Source organism: Coregonus clupeaformis, unplaced genomic scaffold, assembly GCF_020615455.1.
Source record: "Coregonus clupeaformis isolate EN_2021a unplaced genomic scaffold, ASM2061545v1 scaf0377, whole genome shotgun sequence".
Lineage (NCBI taxonomy): Eukaryota > Metazoa > Chordata > Actinopteri > Salmoniformes > Salmonidae > Coregonus > Coregonus clupeaformis.
This window is the reverse complement of record NW_025533832.1, coordinates 279,227-291,850: the sequence shown is the minus strand read 5'-3', so window position 1 is coordinate 291,850 and position 12,624 is coordinate 279,227. Positions and strand designations below refer to the sequence as shown.

Below are 12,624 nucleotides of genomic sequence, written 5' to 3'. Positions count from 1 at the left end.
CACCAGGAAGCAGTTCAATAGGGCAATCATAAGGCCTATGTGGTGGTAGAGACAGAGCCTTGTCCTTACTGAAAACCTCCGCTAAGTCATGGTATTCTTTGGGGACAGATGACAGATCAAGAGGAGCTGAGGGATGAGTTGGGTTACACTTAGTGGGGGGAACCGCTGACCTAAGGCACTCTGAATGGCAGTTAGTGCTCCAACTGAGAATGGTGTGACGTGTCCAATCAATTTGTGGGTTGTGAAGAGCCAACCAGGGGAAGCCAAGGATAAGGGAGGTAGCTGAGCCAGACATAACTCTTAGCTGAATGCTTTCACAATGATTGCCAGAAATCACTAGGGAAACGGGGGTGGTTTGATGAGTTATCTCCGCGAGGAGGCGCCCATCAAGGGCTGTGACCCGAATGGGGGTAGGTAGTGGCTCCATGGGGATACGAGCTTGTGTAACGAACTGGTGGCTAATAAAGTTGTCTTCTGCACCTGAGTCTATGAGAGCTGAGAGTGGCAGGGAATGACTCTGGAAACGTAAGGTTACAGGTACTTGTAATCGGGGAATGATGGGTTCAGGATCTAACTCTGGGCTCGCAAGTAGACCCACCGTTACGAGCGAGCCTTGTCTTTTGGCCGCTTAGGGCATGTAGCCAGAATGTGTGTGGCGTCTCCACAGTACAGGCACTCACCCGCCTGGAGGCGCCCGTTGCCGCTCTGCTGGAGGTAGTCGAGCTCGACCCTCTTGCATAGGTTCCTCCTCTGTGCTCGGGATGGAATCAGGAACAAGAAGCTGCCGGCTCCGGGAGGCGAGACTCGAGTGGTTGAAGGCTGGGGAACTCGTCCTCCTAGATGCGGCCGACCGCCTCTCTCCCGACGCCTCTCCCGCAACCGGTTGTCTAGCTTAATGGACAGGGAAACGAGAGAATGTAAATCATGTGGCTCGTCACGAGCAGCCAGTTCATCCTTAATAGCTTCATTCAAACCGTTTAGAAATGCTCCTTGAAGTGCCACATTGTTCCACTTGGAGTCTGCTGCCAAAGTCCAGAACTCAATAGAGTACTCAGCCACACTGTTAGAACCCTGCCTCAAATTAAAAAGTATCTTGGAGGAATTACCCACATGGTCAGGATGGTCAAAAACAGTCTTCAATTTAGCAGAAAAATCAGCGAAAGTCAATCCAGTCAAAGTTTGATTTGAGCATACAGACTCAGCCCAAACCAGAGCTCTCCCTCTTAACAGCCCCAGAACATAATGTACCTTAGAAGAATCAGTAGAAAACGACAGTGGTCTCTGCCGAAAAATCAAGTCACACTGAAGCAAAAATCCCCGGGCACTTGTCCAATTCTCCATTGAACGGTTCAGGCGACGTGACAGGGGGTTCCCGATGGAACGAAGCCTGCATAATGTCAGAGGAAACAACTTGGGGTGCATCAAACTGAGGGACAGAGAGAGATGGAGAGCTGATAACAGACAATTTAGAGACTTGTGTAGTTAACTGAGTCACCTGGTTCAGCAGTTGATGATTATCTTCCAAAAGAGTCCGAATCAATTGGTCATGCTGTCCTAGCAACGTTCCTTGAGCCTGGATAGCTTGTTGGAAGCTGTCTTCGTTTGCCCCGTGCTGTTTCTCTGTTGGGTCCATGGCCAGATCGTTCTGTTAGGCTATGGTTCAACCCAGCACTCAGAGAAACAAACACGACAAAGGGAGTGGAAGAAACAAAAATACTTTAATAAAAGTTCAAATTGTCTTAGTCCAAAAACAACTGAAGTAAAGGAACAGAGTGGGCTAGTCGGCTCCGGAGGAAGGAGAGGCTGAGGCAGGCAGGCAGGCAGGCAGGCAGACCGGCAGGCAGGAAGGCAGGCAGGTTGGGAGGTATGTCTGAACGCTCTGGTAAGAACAACGATCTGGCGCCGGTGGAGAGCCATGCCCCGGAATAAGTAGTGCAGGTTGATGAGAGAATAGGATGCAGCTGCGTAGGCAGGAATCACTGGAAACAACCCGCAGCTGCACAGGAGAGGCAGATCCTGAGCACGCCCCCTGATCCACTCCAGACACACCCACATAAAGGGGACAAACACATATACAGATACAACAGACAGAGGGGACAAAACAAGGAGGAAGGGAAACAGAAAAGGGAGAGACAAGCTGCCCACATAACAATAAGTGTGTGAATGGACCATTTTCCTGTCCTGCTAAGAATTCAAAATGTAACGCATGTGTAATGAATACTCAGGGAGAAAAAGGTGTAGATTCACGCGCAGAGTGCGGCAGGTGTTTATTTCGCCTTCGCAAAAGGCAGGAATCGTGGTCACAGGCAGGCAATGGTCATACACAGGTAGGCAAACAGGCAGGAGAATCAAAAACTAGAACTGAAGGCTATAACTGGTTCTCACAAACGAGCTAGGAAAAGGCTTAGTAGAGTCAAAACGAACAATACCTCACAAGGCACAAACAGAATGAACTGAACTAAATAAGGAGATAATGAGACCAGGTGAGTAACTAACACAGGTGAAATCAATGAACAAAAATGAAAGACAGGGCTACGTTCAAGAACACAAGGTTGACTAAGAAAATAAATACAGAACCTTACAGCATGGAGTAAAAAATACATTATTTTCTTTAGGAATGTAGTGGAGTAAAAGTTGTCAAAAATAGAAATAGTAAAGTACAGATACCCCAAAAAACTACTTAAGTAGTACTTTAAAGTATTTGTACTTAAGTACTTTACACCACTGACTGTGAATGTGATTTTGGATGTATATGCCTTTGTGTAAGGCAGGGTACAGTATTCCTGTCATATTCCCCTAGCTACAACCAGAAGTCTGCCCGGTAACCACAGGTACGTGGCCCCCAGCCTCCAAACCTTTGGCTCATAGGAGGAAAGCCCTGGCCAATCCACACACATTAGTAACCCCACTCTTTCTATATCACTCCTTCTCTCTCTGGATTCCTGTCTGTCCTGTTTTAAAATATAGATAAGCTGTCACAGCCCTGTCTCCTGTTCTCCCCGGCAGTGCTAAGCGCATATGTTTAAATCATGTCAGTAACAGACATGACTTGGGGCAGGGTCATTTGGTTGCTTCTGCGGTCAATAGGACTTTAGATTCCCCCCCTGTTTTTTACTCCTCTGTGTCTCTCCTCCAAAGTATATGTCAACCTAGCATCAGTCACTTTGTCACTTAGTGCCTGTCTTCAGTCCACTCCCTGTCACTGGTTGTCAATGGGCTCTAGTTAGGTTGTGCTTCGTGTCAATCCGTGTCAAAACTCACACCGCCATTATCACTATCTCTCAGTACGTCTGTGTCACTCTTTGCCTTTCAGTTCACTCTCTCTGTGTCAGAGATAGTATGTGCACTTCTCACTCAGTATGTTCAACCTCAGGTGCCTGGAGGGGATAGGCTAGTCAATGAGAATTCATTGTCCCATTGCAAATGAACACATTGTACAGTGCCTTGCAAAAGTATTCATCCCCTTGGCGTTTTTCCTATTTTGTTGCATTACAACCTGTAATTTAAATGGCTTTTTATTTGGATTTCATGTAATGGACATACACAAAATAGTCCAAATTGGTGAAGTGAAATTTTAAAAATTACTTGTTTCAAAAAATTCAAAAAAATAAATAATGGAAAAGTGGTGCATGCATATGTATTCACCCCCTTTGCTATGAAGACCCTAAATAAGATCTGGTGCAACCAATTACCTTCAGAAGTCACATAATTAGTTAAATAAAGTCCACCTGTGTGCAATCTGTGTCACATGATCTCAGTATATATACACCTGTTCTGAAAGGCCCCAGAGTCTGCAACACCACTAAGCAAGTGGCACCATCAAGCAAGCGGCACCTTGAAGACCAAGGAGCTCTCCAAACAGGTAAGGGACAAAGTTGTGGAGAAGTACAGATCAGGGTTGGGTTATAAAAAAATATCCTAAACTTTGAACATCCCACGGAGCACCATTAAATCCATTATTAAAAAATGGAAAGAATATGGCACCACAACAAACCTGCCAAGAGAGGGCCGCCCACCAAAACTCACAGATCAGGCAAGGAGGGCATTAATCAGAGAGGCAACAAAGAGACCAAAGATAACCCTGAAGGAGCTGCAAAGCTCCACAGCGGAGATTGGAGTATCTGTCCATAGGAACACTTTAAGCCTTACACTCCACAGAGCTGGGCTTTACAGAAGAGTGGCCAGAAAAAAGCCATTGCTTAAAGAAAAAAAATAAGCAAACACGCTAAATACAGGGAAATTCTTGAGGGAAACCTGTTTCAGTCTTCCAGAGATTTGAGACTGGGACGGAGGTTCACCTTTCAGCAGGACAATGACCCTAAGCATACTGATAAAGCAACACTTGAGTGGTTTAAGGGAAAATATTTAAATGTCTTGGAATGGCCTAGTCAAAGCCCAGACCTCAATCCAATTGAGAATCTGTGGTATAACTTAAAGATTGCTGTACACCAGCGGAACCCATCCAACTTGAAGGAGCTGGAGCAGTTTTGCCTTGAAGAATGGGCAAAAATCCCAGTGGCTAGATGTGCCAAGCTTATAGAGACATACCCCAAGAGACTTGCAGCTGTGATTGCTGCAAAAGGTGGCTCTACAAAGTATTGACTTTGGGGGGGGTGAATAGTTATGCATGCTCAAGTTCTTTTTTTTGTCTTATTTCTAGATTGTTTAACAATAAAACATATTTTGCATCTTCAAAGTGTTAGGCATATTGTGTAAATCAAATGATACAAACCCCCCAAAAATCCATTTTAATTCCAGGTTGTAAGGCAACAAAATAGGAAAAATGCCAAGTGGGGTGAATACTTTCGCAAGCCACTGTATTTCCCTCCAAGCTTCTGTTTCACTCAATACATTGTCAGTCAAGACTCAACTCAAAATGTTATGCTGTTATTTGTGTTGGCACTACATATCCCCCAAACCTCTCAACCCCACGGTGCCTCAGTGTCTGGCAGCATCAGGCCAGGAGGCAGCGTGTTCCTCCTAAAGCAAAGAGACTCAATCCCTGTGTGCATCTCACCTGAGTGATCCCAGTGCATCGGCAGGGAACCATCAGGCCAACCCAATCTCCAAGAGGGCTTTCCAATTACACGCCAAGCAGGGAGACGTCTGATGAACGATAGATGAGGGGGATGTAAAGGAGGGGTAGGGTGGAGGAAGGAGGGAGGGCGGGAGAGGGGGGAATGAACAACGACAATGTCTGTATTTGAAAGGAGCCAATACATGTCTGAGAGATGTCTTCAATTGAGCGTGCCCAGCAGCCTTAAATGGGTTTTCTGGGGGGGAATAAAGGAGCCTGTCGTCCCTCCCTCTCCAACCGGCCCTCGTTCCCCCATTATTAGGACAGAGTAATGAAAAGTGGAGTGTCTCATGGTGGAGCCTGGGCCGTACAAACTATATTAGTGTGTAAATGGTACAGGAGTAATGAGAAAGCATTCAGGCCAACTGAGAGCCCTGGTCTGAAGGGCCAGAGGTTCTAGCACACTGCTCAATGGAATCAAAATAAATTTGGGATGGAGAAGAAGCTCACCAGCTTGCCAATGTTCCTATCCCAATAATGCCCAAACTGTGAATGTTACCCTTATCCATGGGGTTTAAATTAAATCGAGTCTATAGAAAAGCTATTTTATGGTACCATGGCCTTGTCTTGGTGTATTAGTCCTTACATGTAAATATCTACAATATGTAAAGCATATAATTGTTTACAGATGAATCGTGTTATACTTCAACAATCAGTCCATAATGTCTGTCTGTTCATCTATAGTCTCTCCAAGCCTCTTCCCTGAAGGAAACATTCTTCTTCCCCCCCTCTCTTCCCTCTCTCTTGTTCAGTCATAGCTACATAATCCATATCTGGCCCTTGCTTATACAAACGGTCCATGCTGCAGCCCTGCCTGGTAATAAATGGCCCAGTGTGTGTGGGTTGCTGGTTGGCTGCGTAATGTCATTAACTTCCCTCTCATCTTTGCATGACCTCCCTCTCCATTTTCTACAGATTTGCAGCCTAAGTCGGTGGAAAGCGTCTTCATCTTCCAAGAGAGGGCGGAGGGCGGTGACCAGAGTGTGACCACCACGTACGACGCCATCGTTGTGGAGCAGTGGACTGTCATTGACGTGAGTGGGATTTTTACATGGCTTCGTACGTGGTGGTCACATGTCTGAGAGATGTCTTCAATTGAGCGTGCCCAGCAGCCTTAAATGGGTTTTCTGGGGGGGAATAAAGGAGCCTGTCGTCCCTCCCTCTCCAACTGGCCCTCGTTCCCCCATTATTAGGACAGAGTAATGAAAAGTGGAGTGTCTCATGATGGATTTTTACATGGCTTTGAGTGTCTGAGTGTTTTCCAAGGTTAGAGCTGTTTGTCCTTACATTTAATGTTAGAGTCATCAAATGGAAATATTCCCTCTAACCATGGTGGCCCAGAAGCAAATCACAATCTATGGCACATGTGTCGCGGTGGCTTGATGGCTTGTCTTATCTGCAGCAAACAAGCCCTTATCTGGCCAGCGATTAAGTCCACAGTTTGCGCAAATCCAAGTTGGAAATTGATTTCTGTCTACTTCTGAAGGATTTGGGGATTTTTTCTATGGCTGTGATGTGTGTGTGTGTGTATCGCTGTAATCGAGTTCAGAGTTTGAGGCTCTCAAAGTGTGAAAATATAATTTTGTCCCCTAAATCTGACAGGAGCATTGTCCACCTCAGCTTTGATGCCCATGAAAGGAAGTCAGTTCACAAACACACAATTTAACCCTTGACATCAAAATGCTCTTATCCCTAATGACTAAGTCTTTCACACTACACAATATTTGTCGCCTTAAATGTCATGTTTGTACAGCGTCCCACACTACACAAACACCTAGGTGCTTTTCATAGTGTGAAGGTTATATACACTGTAAGATTATGAAAATTGTGGAGTATGTAGGTATCTTTATGTGAATACTGTGGTAAAGATTTTTTTCACCTTTATTTAACCAGGTAAGCCAGTTGAGAACAAGTTCTCATTTACAACTGCGACCTGGCCAAGATAAAGCAAAGCAGAGCGATAAAAACAACAACACAGAGTTACAAATGGAATAAACAAAACGTACAGTCAATAACACAATAGAAAATCTATTTACAGTGTGTGCAAATGTAGTAAGTTATGGAGGTAAGGCAATAAATAGGCCATAGTGCAAAATAATTACAATTTAGTATTAACTCTGGAGTGATAGATGTGCAGAAGATGATGTGCAAATAGAGATACTGGGGTGCAAATGAGCAAAATAAATAACAATGTAAATAACAATATGGGGATGAGGTAGTTGGGTGGGCTAATTACAGATGGGCTGTGTACAGGTGCAGTGATCGGTAAGCTGCTCTGACAACTGATGCTTAAAGTTATTGAGGGAGATAAGAGTCTCCAGCTTCAGGGATCTTTGCAGTTCGTTCCAGTCATTTGCAGCAGAGAACTGGAAGGAATGGCAGCCAAAGGAGGTATTGGCTTTGGGGATGACCAGTGAGATATACCTGCTGGAACGCATACTACGGGTGGGTGTTGCTATGGTGACCAATGAGCTAAGATAAGGCAGGGATTTGCCTAGAAGTGATTTATAGATGACCTGGAGCCAGTGGGTTTGGCGACGTATATGTAGTGAGGGCCAGCCAACGAGAGCGTACAGGTCACAATGGTGGGTAGTATATGGGGCTTTGGTGACAAAACAGATGGCACTGTGATAGACTACATCCAATTTGCTGAGTAGAGTGTTGGAGGCTATTTTGTAAATGACATCGCCGAAGTCAAGGATCGGTAGGATAGTCAGTTTTACGAGGGCATGTTTAGCAGCATGAGTGAAGGAGGCTTTGTTGCGAAATAGGAAGCCGATTCTAGATTTAACTTTGGGTTGGAGACGCTTAATGTGAGTTTGGAAGGAGAGTTTACGATCTAACCAGACACCTAGGTATTTGTAGTTGTCCACATATACTAAGTCAGACCCGCCGAGAGTAGTGATTCTAGTCGGGCGGGCGGGTGCAAGCAGCGTTCGATTGAAGAGCATGCATTTAGTTTTACTAGCGTTTAAGAGCAGTTGGAGGCTACGGAAGGAGTGTTGTATGGCATTGAAGCTCATTTGGAGGTTTGTTAACACAGTGTCCAATGAAGGGCCAGATGTATACAAAATGGTGTCGTCTGCGTAGAGGTGGATCTGAGAGTCACCAGCAGCAAGAGCGACATCATTGATATACACAGAGAATAGAGTCGGCCCGAGAATTGATCCCTGTGGCACCCTCATAGAGACTGCCAGAGGTCCAGACAACAGGCCCTCCAATTTGACACATTGAACTGTGTCTGAGAAGTAGTTGGTGAACCAGGCGAGGCAGTCATTTGAGAAACCAAGGCTATTTAGTCTGCCAATAAGAATGCGGTGATTGACAGAGTCAAAAACCTTGGCCAGGTCGATGAAGACGGCTGCACAGTACTGTCTTTTATCGATCGCGGTTATTATATCGTTTAGGACCTTGAGCGTGGCTGAGGTGCACCTATGACCAGCTCGGAAACCAGATTGCATAGCGGAGAAGGTACGGCGGGATTCGAAATGGTCGGTGATCTGTTTGTTAACTTGGCTTTCAAATACTTTCGAAAGGCAGGGCAGGATGAATATAGGTCTGTAACAGTTTGGATCTAGAGTGTCACCCCCTTTGAAGAGGGGGATGACCGTGGCAGCTTTTTCTCTGGGGATCTTAGACGATACGAAAGAGAGGTTGAACAGGCTAGTAATAGGGGTTGCGACAATTTCTGCGGCTGTTTCCTAGCCTCAGTGCTGTGGGTAGCTGGGAGGAGGTGCTCTTATTCTTATTATAAAGATACTGCAATAATGTCTTTGTTACAGATTAGCAATGATTTTGTCAACCACTGAGAAATAACATGGATTTTATTGACCTTTTTAAGCACCTTTTGAAAGTTAATTGAAGGACAAAGCAACGTGTAACAACTTTAGATGTTCCACATTATAGTTCCAATGAATCCAATCAAAGTGCTGGCCAGGACTTTATCAAAAGCAATTTTGCTCGACTAATCTCTCCTGAAGTTAGCTTGATAACACTATTTTACAAAGGATGATCAGACTTCGTACCCAGCACATTCATTATGATAACTGCTTAAAATGTTGTGATGTCACGAGAGGCTGTGTCCTGGAGGGACGTTACATCCCCCTGAGGTGGCTGCAAACCCAGACAGCTATGGCTCCATCTGCTGGTATGGTCGGGAACTCCACCCCTCTATGGCCAATCTTCCCACGCAGCTGAAACAAATGAGGAGCTGATGAGCTGAAGGTGTGGGGGGTGAAGAGACACAGTCTCCAACCTGGGCTCTCTGGAGGACAAGAGTGCTGCACGTCCACTTCCATGAGGAATATAAGGATTTGGAGATACTTACCTTTGGGAAATACTCACCTTTGGATATATGCACCTGTGGAAATACGTGTGGGACATTTGGAAGGACGTTTTGCTGGGTTGGCCACTAGCTGCAACGTGGAATACAGTAAGACTGGGGAAAAGTTATTTGAGCGAGGGAGAGTTATGATTTTGGATGTGGAAGAGACATCCCTGAACTGTTAACCCTTAAAGAGCCACCAGAGAACAGAATTTTGTTATATTTTCGTTAATTTCCCAAGACCTATAATAAAATCCTTGTTTTGTTTGAACCTTGTCTCCTTGCACTACTTGAGCAATCCCGCTGAAAGCTGTGTAGCCTCTCGTGACGTCACAGATGGTGGAGAATACGGGCACGCTCAAGCGTTAATAGTGCATGTCAGAGGAGGATACCGAAGGTTTGATCACCCAGTTTTCCAAGTTGGCCGTAGGCTCCCCGCCCGACTGAAATGGAGGACATATTGAAAGCCCTTGTTGCTGGCCAGCACGCCCAGATGCAAGCAAACGTGGCTCTCTTGGAGGAGCAAAAGAAAGCCAACCTTCTGAAGGCAGAGGAATTGCAGTTGCAGAGACAGAGGGTTGTCCAAAATACCCGCCCAATAAAGGCAAGTGACTTTATATCTAAGATGGGAGCTACCGATGACATTGAGGCATACCTGCATGCATTTGAGGCCACGGCCACTAGGGAAGCCTGGCCCAAGCAACAGTGGGTTGGTCTGTTAGCCCCCCTTTCTAACCGGGGAATCGCTGAATGCTGTCCAGGACCTGGGCCCTGACCAGGTTACTGACTATGATGCCCTGAAGTCTGAGATCCTCAGCAGATATGGACTCACAAAGTTTGGTATGGCCCAGCGCTTTCACAGCTGGACCTTCCAACCAGACCAACCTCCTCGGGCGCAGATGCATGAACTTGTCCGAATCGCAAGGAAATGGCTGGATCCGCAGAGGAATACAGCAGCGGCGGTGGTGGAGGCCGTTGTGGTGGATCGTTACCTACGCGCCCCTGCCTTATGAGGCAAAACGGTTCATCAGTCAACAGGCCTTGACCACGGCTGATCTGACCGTGGAAGCTGTGGAAAAGTACCAGGCCACAGCGGAGATGCTGAATGCTTCCCGAAAAGACCCCAGGAGTGCGGCCCCACCACAAATGGGAAGAACCCGTCCAAAGGACCCCAAGGTCTCGAACCCAGCCACGTCAGGACTTATCCCCGGCTCCAGGGGGAGCCAGAAACCAGGCGGGTCCAAGAAGAGTACACCAGGAGGGGGAAACTCGACAGTGTTACCGGTGTGGGGAGATGGGACATATCTCCTGGCAGTGTGGGAAACCAGCCGATGAACCTATGCCCACTGCGGAGTCCTCCAGCTCAGCACCCACACGCCGTTTTGCCTCGCTCTTGGGAGTCGTAGATGGCGGCCCAGATCGACCCCCCACCTGCCCGGTAACTGTGAATCACCATGATGTGGAGGCCTTACTGGATTCTGGTAGCCGGGCCACCCTGGTGCGTAAGGATTTGGTGGGCCCAACGTGTCTGACCCCGGGGAAAGTCCTCCCAGTTTCCTGTGTCCATGGGGACACCAGAGAATACCCCATTACTGAACTTACAATGACCAGCACACGGGGAACCATACACACGACGGCGGGGGTGGTTGATTCCCTCCCTGTCCTAATTGGACGAGACTGCCCAGCCTTTTACCCACTCTGGAGAGAGTCTCAGGAGAGGATAACCCGAGTACCTCGGAAACGGAGAGGCAAGACTCATCCTGGGAAGGCTCCGGTGCAATCCTCCGAATTACTCACTCCCGCCCGGGCTCTGATAGGGAGGGCAGGTGCCCAGACCGACACAGAGACGGAGCTACAGAATCTGGACAAAGAACTGTCTGGTCTGAAGGGGACCGCTGAGAGGTATCGTTTGTTAAAGCAACAGTTAGACATGAAGACAGAAGAGTTAGATATCCTCCAGGCTAAACTCCAACAGAGCTCCTTCCCTAAGCAACAGGAGGAGCTGGAGAGGCTGCGCAGGACCATCGAGGAGTGTGAGGAGACCCTGCGCAGTAGTAAGGAGGTCCAGAAGAAGGCAGAGGAGAAGTACAAGGTGTTGGAGAACAAGATGAAGAATGCGGAGGCAGAGAGAGAGAAGGAACTGAAAGCTGCTCAACAGAAGCTAAACTCTGCTAAAACCAAGGCTGATGCGTTCAGTAAGAAACTCAAGGAGAGACAACAGGAGGCTGAGTCCCTGGTCCTAGAGTTGGAGGAGTTGAAGAGAGAGCAGTCTGGCAAGCACCACGGCAATGCGGACGCCCTCTCCCGGCGTGATGCCTTCTTCGCTGCCTTTACCCCGACGAGGACGTCGGTCCCGAGAAGGGGGATGTGTGATGTCACGAGAGGCTGTGTCCTGGAGGGACGTTACATCCCCCTGAGGTGGCTGCAAACCCAGACAGCTATGGCTCCATCTGCTGGTATGGTCGGGAACTCCACCCCTCTATGGCCAATCTTCCCACGCAGCTGAAACAAATGAGGAGCTGATGAGCTGAAGGTGTGGGGGGTGAAGAGACACAGTCTCCAACCTGGGCTCTCTGGAGGACAAGAGTGCTGCACGTCCACTTCCATGAGGAATATAAGGATTTGGAGATACTTACCTTTGGGAAATACTCACCTTTGGATATATGCACCTGTGGAAATACGTGTGGGACATTTGGAAGGACGTTTTGCTGGGTTGGCCACTAGCTGCAACGTGGAATACAGTAAGACTGGGGAAAAGTTATTTGAGCGAGGGAGAGTTATGATTTTGGATGTGGAAGAGACATCCCTGAACTGTTAACCCTTAAAGAGCCACCAGAGAACAGAATTTTGTTATATTTTCGTTAATTTCCCAAGACCTATAATAAAATCCTTGTTTTGTTTGAACCTTGTCTCCTTGCACTACTTGAGCAATCCCGCTGAAAGCTGTGTAGCCTCTCGTGACGTCACAATGTATATGCAAAGTATCCTCACCGCTCATTGTCATTTCGGTGCCAGAATAATTGCACTGAAAAATTATGCAGAATATTGATTGGGATATTTTTCCCCACCGCTCTCGTTCCCATCTTGCTGAAAGACTGACAGGTGGTTGGATTTATGAGCAGCGAAAACAAGAAAACAGGCTGGTTCACTGAGAATTCAATCAATATTGTTGTGTTGAAGCAGGAAGTGCAGCTTTTCTCAGAGTTTTTGTTTTCGTATTGCA

At 46.9% G+C, this 12,624-nt stretch overlaps 1 protein-coding gene across 2 annotated transcripts in view; it reads left to right on the top strand.

Annotated features, from left to right (window-relative positions):
• The window catches only part of LOC121563380 (raftlin-like), a 77,965-nt gene that overhangs the window by 49,675 nt on the left and 15,666 nt on the right, over positions 1-12,624 (top strand). For both annotated transcript variants that reach the window (XM_045215140.1, XM_045215139.1), the window contains exon 7: positions 5,993-6,111. In XM_045215140.1, coding sequence (XP_045071075.1) covers positions 5,993-6,111 — 119 coding nt within the window. The remainder of the gene's footprint in view (positions 1-5,992; positions 6,112-12,624) is intronic.